Source organism: Carex rostrata, chromosome 19 (genome assembly GCF_964058835.1).
Source record: "Carex rostrata chromosome 19, lpCarRost1.2, whole genome shotgun sequence".
Taxonomy (NCBI): Eukaryota; Viridiplantae; Streptophyta; class Magnoliopsida; order Poales; family Cyperaceae; genus Carex; species Carex rostrata.
Window position 1 is genome coordinate 6,540,004 of NC_135936.1, and position 18,748 is coordinate 6,558,751.

The window sequence follows — 18,748 nt, forward strand, 5'->3', positions numbered from 1 at the left end:
ATTTCTTGGGGTCTTTGCCTAAGTTTTTACTATGTCATTACAAAGCTAGCCATACGAATTCTTTATTTTCTAATTTTTTGCCTTGATTAAAGAAAATGTTATCAAAGTTGTCTAAATTAAGGCACTGCCATTAAATTCCAACCCCATTTTTTTAATCTAATGTTAGTGCTGCCAACCGGCGTTCAAGAAGGCTAAATAATAATAATAATAATAAGTGTTCGGCTATCGTAATATAAATGGTATTTAAATTTGTCTCACTTCTAATATCTATTGAATCGGTTTTAAACAACAAATTTAAACTGATCTACTTAATGAGTAAAGTGTTTACATGTAAAATTTATTGAGTATCAAGTAAAGCAATTAAATGTGAAAATTTTATATGTTAATTTTAATTATTTATTTTTTATCATTATTTTTATGCTTAATTTGGTACTAAAATAATTTGAAAAAATTATAAATTTTGCATGTAAACATATTTAAGATGGTTTAAATGATAAATTTTGTATACAAACATAAGTAGAAAGATTTGTATTCGTCAATTTGATAAGTTTTGGAGTGTATTATTTAGGCAGAACTATGCGGTTCGTAGTGGGCGCGTCGAAGGTGAATGATCCGGAAGCGTATCCTCTGCGGAGGTTTTACCTGCGGAGCTGTGCGGTGGTTTTGATCTGGTCCGTTCGTTTCGAATCGGACGGATCAGATCAGATTTTGCCCGAATTTTAAAAAAACTCAAAATTTGATGAACCCTTAATCCAGCCCGTCCGATCCGAAACGAACGGATCAGATTAAAACCACCGCACAGCTCCGCAGGTAAAACCTTCGCAGAGGATAGCGTTTCAAATGATCCTATCTCCTAGCAACGCAAATCTTCCTTTATCACATTCAAGGCTGCTCAGGCCGGGTTCTAATAATAATATATTATTCTATTGTAGTCGATCGAATTTGTCTGAACTATAATAGAAAAAGGTTTTATGCATGGCTGTCAATTTTTGTGATCTCTTGACTTGTATTAAGACATAATCAGATTACAAAAACCAATTGATATAGCAAGTGTGATTTAGAACAATTTCCGAATATTTGGAAAAAAAAAATGTTAACAGTGAATATTTTTATGCTTGAAATTTTTCATTGATGATGGAAACTAATATTGATAGCATATTTAATCGATCTATAAGATTTTTACTCGTAAACGTATTAAAACTAAATAGTGATATTCTATGCAAAATTTTGTATCTCATTTTTAATTGAAACCTGTCACAACTTTTCAATCAAAATGAAAAGAAAAATGAGAAAAAGAAAAATTGTGACAATACTATATATAACAAAAATGAAAAGGACCTCATATGATTCAAAACAGTTCGAAATAACTAAAATTGGACAAACGGTAATATAGCTAGCATGAACTACCAAAATTTTTTATAGATTTTATATTAAATAAAAATTTCGGACCAAACTGCCTTTTTTTCTTGGAGATAAGAACTTGAAGAATATCTGGAAACGGCCATTTTTTTAATTTATTAATGGACTAGAATTTGCAGGGTTAGTTAAGTAATTTTATTTTTAGTAGATAATTAAATGGTCAAATTTAACTTAACTTGTTGTTTTATAATTATATATTGGTCTGGCAATTCATTAATATCTATGGAGGCGCGCATATAAAGATTAAAGGTGACTAAGCAGGAAAACTTTATTTAGAAAAAAAGAGAACAACAAGATAACACTATAAATATTTGTTCAAACTCACAACAATTTTTTAATTAATAGAGCAAAGCAAGCAATTACAATGAAGATTCAAGTTAGTTATTTTCTTCTATGCCTATAAATTAAGTAAATCACTCACTCTTCTTCAACCAAAGTCCATCAATTTGTTTCTGTTTTTCAAACCTCAAAACAACCACTTGAATTTCTTAAAGCCTTTGAGTTGTTTTAAGATACATTAATGTATATATATATGGCTATCATTTTCTTCTTCATGCTACTACTGTCGTTCTCTGTGGCTCAACCAATATTTCAACCCCCTGCCGGATGTCCGACACATTGTGGAGACACCGAGGTACGTAATATGTTCATATATATTACTAAATAAAAGGCCATACTCATGATTCATAACTTGTAAATTATATAAAAAAAAAAGTGTGTTTAAAATTGCAATCATACATAGAAATAAAAAAAGATAACTATTATTTACATACAACATCTTAATTATTTAACATTAAAAAGTTGCATATAATTACAGGTTACCTATCCATTTGGGATAGGTAAAAATTGTTCCAGATCTGAAGAGTTCAACCTCGTGTGTAATAAGACAATCGACGGTAGCTACAAGGCAATATCTTTGCCTGCTTCACGCACAGAGTTAGCCGTATTACAAAGCATATCCATGTCCCAAGGCCAAGCTCGGATTGAGGTCGTTGTTTCTTGGCTGTGTTATATTAACTCAAGGTTAATTCGTGGGGGTGAGTCTACTGTTGATTTGACCAATACGCCATTTTGGTTATCAAATACCGAAAATAGTTTCATGGTATTAGGTAGTGAGACATCTGCATATGCCAAACTTAAAGGGAGTCAATCTATCTCGTACACAATAGGGTGTCTATCTGTGAGCTTGAGTGAGCAGGGACTAGTGAATGGCTCATGCTCTGGTATCAGTTGCTGCCAGACTGCCATTCCGTTTGGAATGAAGTATTATGATATTACATTTGATAAAAGCTACAACAGTTCTCATACCACAAGCTTCAGCCCTTGTGGGTATGCGATGCTAATAGAAACAAAAAACTTCAAATTTAGCACCACATATCTCACCAAACCTGACTCCTTTAACAAGGATGCCAAGAGATTTTCGGCTAAGGATGCCAAGAGATTTTCGGTTGTTCTTGATTGGGCCGTAGGGAACGAGACCTGCAAAATAGCAAAACAAAATAGAACCCATTATGCATGTGTTAGCACTAACAGCCAATGTGTTGACCGCGCAACTGGTCAAGGTTATATATGCAATTGCGCACCAGGGTACCACGGAAACCCCTATCTCCTTAATGGTTGCCAAGGTACGTTATATATATATATATATATGTACATACTACAAATGATATGCTCAACTTTCTTAGTTATAATTATGCCTGCTTTTATTGACCTCGGCAATCTCGAAAAAAGTCTTGTTTATTGTTGTAAATTTAATCAAAATTAAGTATACTATCACAGTTGATGCATAATATTGTCTAACTCTCATATATATTTTTCTTTCTTACTATAAGGCCCCCTTCGGCAAGGTGGATTAGGAGGTTAAGGAGCACTAAGGAGTTCATGTTCGGCATATAAAAAAGATTAAGAAAGTAGCATGTATTTGAATAAAATATATATGTAATAAGAGAAAGACTATATTACCCTCGTATTGTTGTTGGCATATAACATAATTATAGTATAATTGATGAATCTAATTGTATTACAATTTTAATTAAATATATTTCATTAGAGTAAACTGTGTTAACAAAGTTTGAACAAGGCACCGAGCATCCAGTTAACTAAGTGTCATTAACTTAAGCAATTAACAAGTCAACCGTAATCAACTCAATTGGTTAAGCGATTCAGAGTGCTTGAAAAGCTTTGAATGCAATTTGAATTAAATTGATACCTGCAATGGTACCAACTCAACAAATTAGTGATATTCTATGCAAAATTTTGTATCTCATTTTTAATTGAAACCTGTCACAACTTTTCAATCAAAATGAAAAGAAAAATTGTGACAATACTATATGTCTATATATAACAAAAATGAAAAGGACCTGATATGATTCAAAACAGTTCGAAATAACTAAAATTGGACAAACGGAAAAATAGCTAGCATGAACTACCAAATTTTTTTATAGATTTTATATTAAATAAAAATTTCGGACCAAACTCCCTTTTTTTCTTGGAGATAAGAACTTGAAGAATATCTGGAAACAGCCATTTTTTAATTTCTTAATGGACTAGAATTTGCAGGGTTATTTAAGTAATTTTATTTTTAGTAGATAATTAAATGGTCAAATTTAACTTAACTTGTTGTTTTATAATTATATATTGGTCTGGCAATTCATTAATATCTATGGAGACGCGCATATAAAGATTAAAGGTGACTAAGCAGGAAAACTTTATTTAGAAAAAAAGAGAACAACAAGATAACACTATAAATATTTGTTCAAACTCACAACAATTTTTTAATTAATAGAGCAAAGCAAGCAATTACAATGAAGATTCAAGTTAGTTATTTTCTTCTATGCCTATAAATTAAGTAAATCACCTACTCTTCTTCAACCAAAGTCCATCAATTTTTTTATGTTTTTCAAACTTCAAAACAACCACTTGAATTTCTTAAAGCCTTTTAGTTGTTTTAAGAAACATCAGTGTTCTAAATAGCGCGCTATAGCGTTTTTGGACTCTAAACGCTAAGCTATAGCATTAACACACTCTATTTGAGCTACGGACACTATAGCGGTAATAGCGGTCCGCTATAGCGCATAGGGTATAGCACAAATAGCACGTGCTATGCAACATGAGCTGTTTTTTTTTTTCAATTTATATGGGCTTTAAAATAAATAAATGGTGAAGATATTGTTTAATTTTGATAAATATTACATTATATCAAATTCAGGTCCGCTATAATAATTTTTTCATTTTGCACTTGGTTTTTTTTTAGCTGATGATAAATCAAATAAATAATTACTAAATTATGGAAATTTTAGGGACTAACAAGAATTTCTTCAAGGATCATCTGTTTATTTTACTAGAAGTATGAAATTTTTTTATTTTCAATTTCTAGGTTATTTTGAAATTTAAATAGAAAATAAATAAATTATGTTATGATGTTGAAGATATTTTGAATAGAAAAAGATCGATAGTTTATGATATTAGTATTACTATGGATATTTTGAGTCGCAATTTGGACTTTGTATTGGTTCAATATGAATATTATAATTTTTTAATCAATTTGGTATTATTTATTGTTCTATGAGACTAAATAATGTTGATATTTAATACAAATATATAATATAATTTCAAAATTATAGCGAATGTAATACTAATATCATAAACTACGCAATTTGGACTTTTGGTAGCATATGGGCCGAAATACACACGGTTCAAATTTGAAATTTCAAAATTCAAAAAGTCGATCTGAACCGTTCATCTTGTTCTCCATATTAATATGTGCTTGGAGACCAAATTTTATATTTTTCTGAATTTGTTTACTATTTATTAAGTCACTTTGAAAATTGCTGATCCAACGGTGGCTTAACAAAACAGTAAAACCGTTGGATCAACGATTTTCAAAGTGGCTTAATAAATAGTAGAAAAATTCATAAAAATGTAAAATTTTGCCTCCAAGCACATATTAATATGGAGAACAAGATGAACGGTTCAGATCGACTTTTTGGATATTGAAATTTTAAATTTTGACCGTGTGTATTTCGGCCCATATGCTACCGAAAGCACATTAGCCTATCTCTCTCTCTCTCTCTCTCTCTCTCTATATATATATATATATATATATATGGCGAGAAGGGTTAAAATGCACCATTGGTTTTGTGCCCCAACCATACCCCACGTCTCTATCTCCGTTTACAAAGTTCAAAGAGTCGATCCAAACCGTTCATCATGTTTTACATATTAAAATGTCCAGATGCAGTAATTTTGTACCTATCTAAAAAAATAGTAAACAAATTCCAAAAAATATAAAATTTGGTCTCTAAGCACATTTTAATATGTAGAACAAGATGAACGGTTCGGATCGACTGTTTGAACTTTGTAAACGGAGATAGAGACATGGGGTATAGTTGGGGCACAAAACCAATGATGCATTTTAACCCTACTCATACTCTATTACCATACACACATGTTATAGATGTAATCTATATTTTTTTTGCCCTTAAAATTTAAAACTAAAATCTCCTATTAGCATACATAACATGCTAATAGTGAATGTAATCTAATAGGGTATATTTGCATATAAGTTTATTACGTATTATATTTTTTTCAGATTAGAACAAATCAAGTTATTGTGCATGTAACTCGCACTATTTAAATTGCGTAGATCTTTTAAACTTATTTTTAAGATCTATTTTGAAGCTTATTAAAATTTTCTGCTACAGCATTTTTTTTTTTTTAAGGTCAGTGGGGCAAGCTCACCAACATTTAATATGAAAAAAATTACGTACAGAAGTTTTAATTACAACACCCCAGAATACATTTGTATTATCCTACTACAGCATATTACATACCGTTAATACATACTTGCAATATATTTTAACCAAAGATGATTCATCTATTTGAAATAGCTCGTACAATTTTATTATGCATCTAATTAAACATATTCCGAGAATATTTTTTTGGTTTTTCTGATCGTAAGAGTTTATGTTTGGCCATGAACAAGTCGTAAATGCGTCATATTTTTGCACCATGGCTAATTAACATGAACCGCTGTGTGATGTTTTTCACAGTAGATATGACCAAATAAAACCAAACGTTGTGTGATGTTTTTTCACAGTAGATAATACAACAGTACAGTGTTTAATTTAACTAATTTAGTCCTTTACCCTATTTTTTCCCATCTAGTCAGTTAAATTAGGGAACTTGTGCTCGCAGGCCCACAAAAAGCTAGCATCAAACAAAACACATTTTCTTTACATGAAAAAAAAATGTTAATAATCCTGCAAAAAAAAAAAAAAAAACACCAGACAGAAATCCGGATTCATATCCCTCTCATTTCAGAAGATCCCAAAATACAAACCAATTCCACAAGCTATGGAACAACATGGAGGCTAATAAGTTTTTGGATTTGGCAAAAACACCCCCCATTAAGATCCCAAGAAACATCAACGGTAGAACCCTGTGCACATTAAAATGTGCGCATGAAAATGCAACAGCACTTACGAAAATTGCACAAGGTACTGACATGTACCGGGTTAAGGATGGCAACAAAAAGCCTCTAAACAAAACCTCCTCCCAAATAGGAGCACAAACTGTCACCACAAGTGCATACAGGCCAACAGCAACAGGATCCTTTGCAACAATCGACTGTTCCACACTTGACACACCAACAGGCAGGGCCGGCATGGTCGGTACAAGAATAAGATTTACATGGGACAAAAAGTTGACCAATGGAAAGAATAGGCAACCGAGTGCTATGTCGAGCACCCAGTTGTCTCTGAGAGAGAGGTTTGTTTTAAAGTTGAATCTGAACCAGCCAGGTGGGAGGGGCTTGAATTTGGAGAGGCAGTAATGGAGTATTGAAATGCCGGCTAATCCCTCAGCGAGGTCGGTTATGAGGCTGTATAAGGCCTGGCCTCTGTGGGTTAGGGATTGTTTGTTGAACCCAGCCCAGTGGGCCAGGAATGGAATAATCCATGAGCCAACCAACCAAAAAGAAGCGACCCACAATAGCATTACCTGTCATTATAAAGGGAGACTATTAATTGATACTATCCCAAGCCCAGTGGTAAATTAAGGTAAGGGCATTGCTTGCCAGACAGCAGCTAGATCTAAAATTTTGTATTTCCTAAACTATTTTTAATTGAGGTAGCAAGCTTGAATATAACTTGATTGAGGCTCCAAGTTCTAGCAGTGATATTGTGCCTATATATCAACCCTAGTTGCGGCAACTTGCTGGCTCAGTACACCAGACTTTGTTTTTATTATATTAGGCAGTACTCAGAAACTCAAAAGAAAATATTGTATAGCACAAAAAGATAGCAGAAGTAAACTAACTTGAATAATGGTTTTAGCTGTCCAAGGTACAGTCCATCCATTATTATCCACAGCGAAACTCGTCGCAACTACCTAATATCCACATTTATTAGTTGCTGGATAAATAGAGTAATAGATGAAAAAAAAAAAACACAAATAGATATTTCACAGCTAACCTTACAAACTCTTGAAAACCAATGATTTGTCTTTGTATCAGGCTCCTCTGGTGTACTCTCTGACAAGTTACTCTTTTGACTGTCCAAAAAATTGAAATTTGCATCATTCAATGGTGATTCGTCTTCACTGTGCTTGTAGCCGTATATATGGCACAACCTCGACCTCTTTACAATAAGATATATGGCAAATGAACATTAGGATTAACACAGCTCAAAATCTAACAGAGATCTCTCTCTGTTTTTTTTTTTCTTCAAGTATCAAAAGCAATTATCATAGGACCTCATACTCAACAAAGTATAACAGAGAACAGTTGCTAACTTACAAGTAAGCTCAAAATAGATAATTCATGCAGGATTAAATTGCCAGAACAGTACCAGTACATCAAATGCATGTAGCTTTACAATTTAAATATGTGGTAGTTCCTGTAGTTTACTGATAAAGAGCAAAAATATTAGAGCATTGACTCAGAACCACAAGCAAGGTACTGGTCTGTTGGTTTTCTTGTCTAAGCTGAATTAATTAAAAACCACTTGCATATACCAAACAAATTAAGTTTTGGCTCATTTTAATTTAATTTGTTTTTTTTTTCTATTGCATATGTATAAATGTGAAGTTTCCACAACAGATAAAACTTACGAATTCAGCTAAAATTATGATAACACTAGAATAAAAGAATTCAGACCTTAAGAAAAGATCTTCCTAGGCCAAGGCTAAGACCACCAGCGCAGCGCCAAAAGGGTTGAGCACTGGGAGAAATCCTAACCCTAGCACGGACAAGAGAAGAGGCGCGAGGAAGAGGGGTCAATAATGGCGGCGGAGCACGGAAGCTGCACGAACCAGACATGGTACCGTGAACTCTTCCGAGGTTTCTCTAACGAAACATGGCTTCCGGGGGATGGCGTAGACTGTAGACCAGCTAGGACTCTGTCGGTCTTCTCCGCCTCAAACTTCGCGTCGAAGACCAAGAGACGAGACGAGAGAGTCGGGGTTAACTGGGCCTGAGGGAGAGATTTTGGATGGAATTAAGCACGTGTCGGTCACGTGATTAAATGGTAAGATCTGGTTTGGGCTCCATGGTTTGACCGCTTCAGGCCCGTAACTGTAGTTTTTGGACTAATATTATAAGGCAGTGTTATCAGAACCGGACCGGAAAAAATCGGATCCGGTTATCTGTCCGGTTTGATTTTTTTAAAGAAACGTTTCTGCTCTTGAACCGGTCAAAAGTGATTTGACTGGCTGGGTTTAACTGAGAAATGGCTGAACTATTCGGAGGAAAAATCCGGTTCAAAACAGATTCAAGATTTTTATTCAGAGCAAAATCATTGTGAAAAAATAGATCGGGAAAGAGGAAATTGCCTAATAATTTAATATTTTAAAATTTAAGATCAAACACAACGTAATGTTAAAGATCTATTAAGAGCAAGTGATTGATTTTGATATTTTTCAAAAAATAATAATAATCTTTCTTGTTCCTTTTTAATTGGAAAAAAAAATCATGGGTATATTATCTACGTGTTTATTTTTATCATGTATGTAACATGATTTTTTTTTTTTTGGAAAAACAGGATTTACAATTTAATTTTATCAAAGTTTTTATTTGTCTTTAATTTTTAAATACTTGTACTGTATTAATAAAGTGGATATATAGAGATATGAAATTGACTTTAAAATTTTGCAAGCACCAATAAATAAATATTGTTTTTTTTAAAGCTTGGTAGAGACTACCAAGATAATAAATAAATATTGTATCGGTTTGAATGTTGTGTGGACAATACCTTATATGTCACTAATATATATACTGGTGTACATCAATCAGAATTGAAAAAAAATTAAGAAAATTATTATTTTTGATGATTTATGAAATAAAATATAAAAGAGCTAGTATGCATTAAATTGTAATTGAAAAAAATATATAAATATTATCATTTGAATTATTTATGTAATGGACTTTATTCAAATTAAACTCTATGCACAAAATATTATTGTAATTGATATTTCATAAGGTAAGAGTTTACCCGCTCAATATCAACTCAAGTTATTTTAAAAACCAATAGTTGAACCGGTTAATCTAGCTGTCTGAATGTCTAATTAATAAACTATTGATTCGAAACTTTATCGGGTAAATGTCCGGGCTAATTCCGATAACATTGATATAGGAAGTGGATGGAATCTGTTTCCTATATCGTATGAAATCGAACTGCAGCTTGCTTTTGCGACCGCTGGTCCGCTGCTGATAAACTCCGTGGTAATATAGGGTCAGCTGTATTTTTATCTTAATAGCAGATTTACGGCTCAGATCAACATGCAGGAGAGATCCATAGGCACTGCCTGATATAATATTGTGCTAAAACAAAGCCTGCTGTAACACTGAGATGTCTAACATTATAACCTCACTAAGGGTTTGTTCGGTGCGCTACTGTGTGCGTGGGAAAAAAAAAATTCACTCAGATTGAATTTTTTTTTTCCCACGAGCACAATAAAAATCAATTCAATTATCATGTCCATTCCCCAGCCCATTTAAACACCAAACAGGCCCTAAGAGGAGAATATAACCTGCATTGCAAATATACGGAACTTATGGACAACAATGTTACACTGAGTAGGGTTAAAAGCATTAAATCACAAAAATACAACAATAATATAATAAAAATTCGGCAAAAAATTGCATCAGTCACGAAAGAGCAATGGTGAAATAGTGATGTTTATTTAGTTTAGGAATGCATTTGTTGGTTTGTTTGATTTGCTTCTAACATGTGTCGCACAAAACATGGGCACAAATGTCCTGCACGAAACGAAACATCATTTTCTTTTGGAACAGTGTCAATGTCGTGTACTCGTGTTAGACATGAATACAATATAATGAATGTCCGTGCTACATTTATTTCCTTTTTAGTTCAAAAAAGCAAGGAAATTTTCTGTCAAAAAGATGATGCGATTATCTAAATATTGTACAATTCAATTAAATTCTTTCTAATTTCCTTTTTCTTCCATTGATGTCTTTTATCATCTCAAATGTTGCATGTTTAATTGGGTAATTTGGTACAAGTATTATCCCAGAGGACTACGATCACAGTTACTAACCCATCTTAAAATTATTGACCTGAATTGATAGATTTAAAATAAGTAGCTTAGTAATATTACTTAAATCTAAAGTGGCATGGCATCTGCACAATTGCCCCAAGTTCTCAATCCAACACTAGAAATATAACAAATATCTGATGCTATAATGTTTTGCAAATATACATAGCGTGGACACCACTTAGAATGTCACGGTGATAAATCAAAATCACCAGACAACATATAATTGATTCTACCCAACATCGTTAAAAGCAATTTAATGGGTATAGAAAGAACAAACAAAGTTACAATAATAAAACAACGAAGTAGATCAGAGCGCCAAGCATGCCAAGCTACCCGAACAAAATCAGTCCAATATAAGAAATAATCACCAATGGATAAAGAGAAAAAAAAAATATACTGTGGCGGTTTATCATCAAAACCCAAGCTAAGCTGCCAGCAAGGTCCATCAGACAAGAAAATTCATTTTTCTGGAATGTTTCAAGGGACCTCATCAAGGGCTATATTGTAAATATTTACAAACCAAGAGGTGTAACTAGAACATTGTTCTCAGTTAGCCGGCGCTGAAAATTGGCAAGGCGGGCTTGTAAGTTCATAATTCCAGCCGCCTTTTTAGAGAGAATCACATTCAGTCTGGAAATGTACTCGTCCAGCTGGTTTCCTGGCTGGTCTGCTTCCTCTAATAATTTCATTTCCTGTGTATAATCCCATATATTTTTAAGTATCATAAACTTTAATTTCACATATGGATAATGCATAGATCACTTTCACTGTAGTGGTGGTAGACAGCAGTATTCACCTATAGTTTTCTTTACCGTGCATTTTTTTTTTTCCTTTTTGAGTTCCCATTCTGGAATTTAATACTTGAAACCTTCACAATATCCAATTAATTTATGAATCCAATTATAGCACAACACAGAAACAGTAATAGTTCAGTAATGTAGTAAACATAACTAAACTTTTTGTTGCTATCTTTAACAAGGTTGTGAGGAAATGTACCAATTACATCTGTATAGCACCAGTTAGATTCGAGCTGGAATTGTTTGACCTGACCTGACCTGACCTGACGAGCTAATAAGCTTGGCACCAATGTCAGCAGGTTAGGTCTGACCTCTGGTGACTCATGTTGAATTGGACCCACTTACAGGTAACTTTTTTTTTGTTTTTTTGTTTTTTAATAATAATAAGGGCACTTCCCTATTAACCCAAGAGACACATACAAGAAGAGATGTAAAATAAAACACATTCAAAAGCGATGAACTTTAATTATTTGACGGAAATGTTCGATCAGGAGGTCCAGGTTATTGACCCACTAATGAGTCAAATCACAAACCATTTCCATTTTAAATCAAATTTTACCGACTCAATCCGAGTAAATCCATTGTCGCCCTAGTTTAGATACATCATGGTTAATGTTGACCATTTTCATTTTAGATTCACATACCTCACGCAAAATGTTTATGGTTTCCTCAACTTGTTCTCTGTGAGTCATCACCAGCTGTTCTTCCTCCTGAGACAACAAAAAGCAATTAGCAATTAAACAAGCAGACTCAAGACTTATTCCTAAATGCACGTCCAACAAAAAAAAGGTGAACCGGAAAAATGACCTTCAAAAGAGAACTGAGATCATCCTCTGCATCCAATTCATTTGATTTTACATCCCTCCACTTGACAGGAGATTCTCCTCTTATTCTGACCCCATCCATATATGGAGGTGGAGCCGTGTGCCCATTCATACTCCCCCTCTTCGATAAGATTCTCCCATCTTGTTGACTTGCATTTATCTCCTCAGAATATCCATACTCATTGAAACGCCTCGGGGTTGAACCCCTTGTAGTACTAGAGAGTGGTATGCGCGACTCTGTGTTACTAGATGTTGGTACAGGGGCATCCCTGTCATTTTGCTTCAACCAAACCTTTCGTGACTCGGCTGGTGCATCAAAGCTGGTATAATCAATGATCGGTAACGGTGTGGGGCTTGGGTCTCTTAAATTAGCAGCTGAAGATGAGGACGAGAGATCCTTCTTTGAGCTCCCTTTAGAAAGACCCTTTACTCTGCATTAGCCAGAGGAGCAAAAGAGAAAATAAAAAGGTGAGCACCAAACCAACCCAGTAAGTAGATGATACTGAAAGAAATGAGACTGAAACAATACCTGTCAGCATATCTCAACGTATTGAGAGTGTGCTCACATGAGCTTGAGCTGGGAGAGATGCAAGAGATCATGACTGTCTTTGAGTTTCCAATAAATGAATCACGGAGCACTTCAGTCAATTTACTTCCTCTGAAGGGAATGTGAACTTGGTCATTGTCAAGGGCCCTGATGCATTCTTTCAAGGCCAGCAAACTTTTGTTAATCTCTGCACCTTCTATTCTGCAACATTAAAAGAGGTATCCAACAATAAATGTCTTGCACCAACAGCTGAATTTTGAGTGAGCCTTATTAGTGACTATCCTCCAAATCCTAGGTACATGAAACAGATTCCATTAAGGCTATTACTTATTTACCTTGTCTGCTTATCATTATCATAAGTATCAGCACCTCTCTCGCTCCCAGCAAGGTCAATGAAGGAGAGCTTTCCGACCACCTTAGGTGGCTTCGACTCCTTTCCTTCAATCGTTTTTTTTATGACAAGCTGGAGGATTGCGTGGGACCGAGACGACTCCTCGTTTGCGCCAGTCATGCCTGTGCTCCTGCTGGCACTGCCTTTCTCAATCAACTCTTTGATTGTTTCTACATTTGAAACTTTAAATTCTTGGAGACCTACGATGCATACTTGTTGCTTCCCGTCCTCTCTCATGCAGAGTTTCCTGGCAATACAAGGGGATTTAGAGATAGTAGCAAACATAGATATTAATACTCATCTTACCTAAAGAAAAAAAAATGCTAAGAGTTCAGCTTAGTATTTTATACTCAGTGCTGATAGAAATCACCCAACCCTTGCCCACAGCATACAATATAAGTTATATCATAGAAGAATGTCTTAAACATACAAAATGGGTCCAATAAACTTATAGAGGAAGGTGTTAGATACCACATAGGGTGTAAATCCCCCCCCCCCCCCAGCAGTCAGTGGTACCAACCAGACAATGAGAATGCAAGAAAGGTATTACGCACTTCTTTTCACCGAGTAGATCAAAAAGCTTCCCTCCATATATCTCGAAGAAGCTGACGAACAAATGGAACCCCTGGTTTCTATACGTGTAGTTCATCAACCTAAATATATCTTGCGATGCTTTCAGTGGTAGTGGTTGCATTGTGTAGGTTTTTCCACTACCTGAATAAATGCAATCTTATGATAATGTTTCAAGAAGTTGACTCTATTGAAATATTATAGAACTCAACATCTTATTAATTTCATTCAAGTTAGCACAAGTGAAAGTGTCTAAGAGGCAGCATTTAGCCAAGAGATTACTTTACAAGAGTCTATACAAGGTCACAAGTGCATCTAAGTAAAAAGGACAAAATAAATACTTGCTGGCTCTTTTGGTAACTAAACTTGCCTGTTTGTCCGTAGGCAAAGCATGTGGCTTTAGTTCGTTGGAAGATAGCAGGGACAATAGGCTCCACAGTCTCACGGTATACCTTGTAAAGAAAAAAACAAGTCAGATTTTTGGGACATGGAACCAAAGGGATTGATATAAAAGCAAGACTACATCATCAAATCTGCAATACTCCTCATTCTTCAAGAGATTGATAGAAATGTGCCTAATAATGGACAAACAATGTTGAATTGTGATTTCTTAACAGTGTAGAGACCTTTCTGCCAATAAGATAAAATATGGTTTGTTTTGCAAGGTTCCATTCATGTAAGAACTGTACCTCATCATCTAACATTTCGCCAATCAACTATCAAAAATATAAAGGGAGAATTGTACCTCATCATTGGAGACACCTTCATCTAATACTGCATCAAATACAAATTCATGCTTCTCCATGTATTCAGTTAAATCAACCTGATTAGGCCAGGAGTGCAAATTCTTTGAAGTCTTAGATAATGCATTTCACTTTAATACTAAGATGAGAAAATAGTATAACAGTCCAGGGGTTTCAGTTTTTTTCTAATTCCTGCAAATTGGTTAACATCAGCACCAACTGTACCAAACCTACTGGACATGTAATGGGATTTCTAGAATCTTGATATGTAAGCCCAGAATAAACTATAAGCCTCGATCCATTACATAACGGCTAAAGCCAAACTGAACAAAAGTAGCCAACAAAAATTCAAAGAAAGAGTAAAGAGAGATCTTGAAGTTAGAGATGAACAAATACCAAATCTTATATGTAACCGTACTAGAACCAACTTGTACAATCTGGTCTCATGAGTATAAAACATCAAAATATAGCACCTTCCTTGGGAATAAAACATCAAAAATATATAAAGTACACTAACAACCTATAATTAAATAGCACACTAAGAACCCACCTTTAATTTGGTCTCATGGACTACAAGAGAGTTTGTATGAATTGAGATAATATCTTCCTCTCTCTTTGCTATCTCCTTTTTGTTCAGTGGTCTCTTCCTTACCTGCAGAACAGAAAGAGAGGGGAAAAGAAGAAATACAATTACCAAATATTGAACCAATATGCTCTTCTTTTGTATTTTCTTTTTGACAATACCAATACTCAGAACGACATCATACCGCGACTCTGATTTTAGCAACTGAATTAGACTTTTCTTTATCAGTAGAAAGGCCTTTCCCGGTCTGTTTACTAGTAGAAATGGTCGGCTCAGATTCATCAATCATTTGATCCCTTTCATACTTGAATGTAACACCACTATCATCTCCCAACGCATGTATCTGAAAAATGTCATCACAACTAGGTTAACTAAAATTAAAATATATATATATATATTGGTGCTGAAGTTGACTTATGAATAGGGATGTCTGAGTTGAAACAGTATTTGGGGCTCAATTACACAACTAATAAACAAAAAGTCAGACAAAAAATGGAAATTGGAGTTATTTTCATACTTCAGGGAGAAGATCCGTGTCAAAAGAGTGAAGATCCAATAGGCCAGGACTAAGCTCATTTGTGGAGAACTCGTCCTCAATGATACTCCTATTATTGTTGTTTTGCAATGGCGTCGCAGGCTCCCATGATTCTGTCACAAAGCCTCTATTGTTGGATCCCCTTATCATCCTTGAGTACTCCCCCTAAAGATCAAAAGAGATAAGTGAAGTACACAAGAAGTCAAGCACACCAAAGACAAGGGAAGTAAAATATTCAGACGGCCCATCAGGGAATTGGCATAAATAATTGACACTTGGATTACAAATAGGATCCTACCTGTGAATGATCACAAACCATGACAAACAGTTTCCATATCCAACAGTAATAAGCATAAATCTTCTATATCGGTAAGGTACATTAAGTCACAGCAATTAGACAAATAAAAAGTTATGAACTAGAGATTAGCTTCATCATGGGTACCAGCATAAATGTTTCCAATCTAGATTTTGAACTCCTGTACAGCGAAGAATTTTAATTTCAAGCAGCATTGTCAATATTTGGTCAACCTAAAGCAATGCTGTATTTTCAATTAATCCACTGCGAGTCCAATTTGCAGATACATTTTTCACGCGACAAATTGAACAGATATCTTGAAGAAAATCGGTGGTCCAATTTGAAATTCAAATTTTGAGATCGAGTTGGAATGTGGAGGTTTGTTATTTTGCACATGCATTGTGAATTTTTCATGAACCCAATAGAAGACGACTCGCTCAGTCAAACAACACCTTTCCTTCAACCTTACGAAAACTTTGACAAAAAAAAAACCGAAAAAAATCAAGGTCAACCACACCGATTTCTTCATTTAACTACCTGTTGCGAGGAAGAGGAGTACCACCGTCCACTGCCCCCTACACCGCTGCCGCCTCCGCCTCCGCCTCCACCTCCGGACGATGCTGTCATTGTAGAGGGGTCAAACATGAGCTGTTCGGAGGAGTACTGCCGTTGGTGCGATCGCATCTGCCTGATTGCGGCCCCGCTCATGTTTCCTCGATCCGATATGAGAGGAGAAAGGAGGAGGAGATAGAGATTAGAGACAACGAGCAGAGAACGATCAAGCTGTCTGGTTGAATTTATTTTGGAGAGAGAAAGATAGAGAGGAGAGGTGGTTTAAAATTAAATTAAAGAATTAATCATCTATTTAATATCTTAAATATATGACAGAGTAAAGAGAGACACAGCAACAGAGATATAAAGATGGTAATGTTTGATGGATTCTAGTTCTACAGATCAAGGTTAGATTGGGAATTTGGGATTGGTTAGGCCGGGATTTCGTTTTGAAATGGACGATTGTTGCCCGAGGAGCGGGGAGGCTGTCAAAGTGTCAAACAATAGAAGAAGCCGAGTCACGACTCACGACGAGCCGACGAGGGGGATGTCCCATGTCTGGTCCTTTCCTACAAACATCCTCTCCATTTTTTTTAAATTGGAGAGCTCCGTGGTTATTTTAAAATCGAAGGATGAAGTTCTAGGAATTGCACGTTGCACTCGTTTGATGTATATCATCAGTATATGAATGATCCAACGGCTCAAATCGAATGAATTGGCCACGTCACATTAATTGGAGGCTAGAGAGACATTGAGTAGGAGTGTAGGACCACGACTTGCGGATGTTGACCGGTCACGAGAGCCAGATCGTCAGGAATTCGTATCCTCTGCATGACTGCATTTACTCAAAAAGGAAACTTTTGAGTTAATACATCTGGACCGTCTGATTATCTTTAAGAGTCGTGCGAATTAATATTAGAGACCCCTATATTTTAGGGGGGCTGGATGGGCTCAGACGATGCGGACTCGATAGTCAATTATGTGCTCTCGAATTGGAGTACAGAGAGAAAATTGTTCAGATTCAACGAAAAATTTTATTTCCAAAAAATATAACAACAACTATACTGATTGTGATATGAGTTAAATCAGGTCCAGGGTATTTTTTTTATAAATCCAATGTCCAAACCTTAACCAGAGCTACTAAAATTTAAAAATTTAAAATAAAGAACTGAAAACTATTGCATAGATCATGTAAATTATTGCATATATCCTGTAAAACTATTTAATAGATACTGTAACCCTAACCGATCTAGAATGTAAACATAACAAATCGACACTTTAAAACCTAAACAGATAAAAAAGTGCTAAATTTTCAATTCAGATCTAAATGTGTTGCAGATCTAAATATGTCTATTTAGATTCAAATCTAAATGTGTCAATCTTTAATGACATCACTTGCAAGTTCCAACTAACATAACAAATACATCTAAATACGATTATTTTTAGGGACATATATGAAAAAAGTAATGTTGCGTGAGATTTTTTTTTTATTGTTTCTCCACATTTTTGCCTTCCTTTTGTCTTTTTCTTTTATTCACATTCACGCAGGAGATATATCCGAATCAAATTTTATAGAACAAGGCCTATGCCTTCATTTTACTCGTATCTGTTGTCGTTCGTATTCGTTGTCTTTTTCTGTCTTGAACAAATAGAAACTTTATTTAATTTCGATTAAAAAACGATAAATATCATCAAAACAAAAATCGAGAAGGAGAATTGAGTAGAACCTGAGATACGATGAGAGGAAACAACAGTAAGGATCGTACGGTAAGAAGTGTACCGGTCGATAGAGGAGTAATAAGTGGCACAGTAGAGGAAGAGGAGCCTCCGTACGAAGGCGGAGGAGGATCAGAGCATCGTCGTTATTGATTTTTAATCGATCGACGGATCGAGGCCGTGGAGAGAGAAAGAGATGCGGTTTTCGTAAAGGAGTAGAG

At 34.9% G+C, this 18,748-nt stretch overlaps 3 protein-coding genes across 4 annotated transcripts; 1 reads left to right on the forward strand and 2 right to left on the reverse strand.

The window, feature by feature from the left end:
• Positions 1–1,777: 1,777 nt before the first annotated feature.
• LOC144571893 (wall-associated receptor kinase 2-like) lies at positions 1,778–3,363 on the forward strand. Its single transcript, XM_078321290.1, has 3 exons — positions 1,778–2,053; positions 2,237–3,044; positions 3,252–3,363. The coding sequence occupies exons 1-3, from the start codon at positions 1,940–1,942 to the stop codon at positions 3,281–3,283; spliced, it is 954 nt and encodes a 317-aa protein (XP_078177416.1). The 5' UTR covers positions 1,778–1,939; the 3' UTR covers positions 3,284–3,363.
• Positions 3,364–6,689: 3,326 nt separating this feature from the next.
• On the reverse strand, positions 6,690–8,928 carry LOC144571547 (CAAX amino terminal protease family protein). The gene is made up of 4 exons (XM_078320875.1): positions 8,576–8,928; positions 7,893–8,057; positions 7,738–7,809; positions 6,690–7,419 (listed from the first exon to the last, which is right to left on the reverse strand). Exons 1-4 carry the CDS (start codon positions 8,735–8,737, stop codon positions 6,733–6,735), a joined length of 1,086 nt encoding a protein of 361 aa, XP_078177001.1. The 5' UTR covers positions 8,738–8,928; the 3' UTR covers positions 6,690–6,732.
• A 2,243-nt stretch (positions 8,929–11,171) lies between these two features.
• Positions 11,172–17,226, reverse strand: LOC144571415 (kinesin-like protein KIN-13B). 2 transcript variants are annotated; one of them, XM_078320700.1, is made up of 12 exons: positions 16,797–17,226; positions 15,947–16,129; positions 15,614–15,772; positions 15,397–15,498; positions 14,849–14,926; positions 14,474–14,555; positions 14,088–14,247; positions 13,478–13,780; positions 13,125–13,343; positions 12,579–13,026; positions 12,416–12,481; positions 11,172–11,666 (listed from the first exon to the last, which is right to left on the reverse strand). In XM_078320700.1, exons 1-12 carry the CDS (start codon positions 16,965–16,967, stop codon positions 11,487–11,489), a joined length of 2,151 nt encoding a protein of 716 aa, XP_078176826.1. In that variant the 5' UTR covers positions 16,968–17,226; the 3' UTR covers positions 11,172–11,486. The 2 variants fall into 2 exon arrangements, with proteins under 2 accessions (XP_078176826.1, XP_078176827.1); XM_078320701.1 differs by having other exon boundaries at positions 14,088–14,243; positions 14,470–14,555; positions 16,797–17,108.
• Between the last annotated feature and the right edge of the window lie 1,522 nt (positions 17,227–18,748).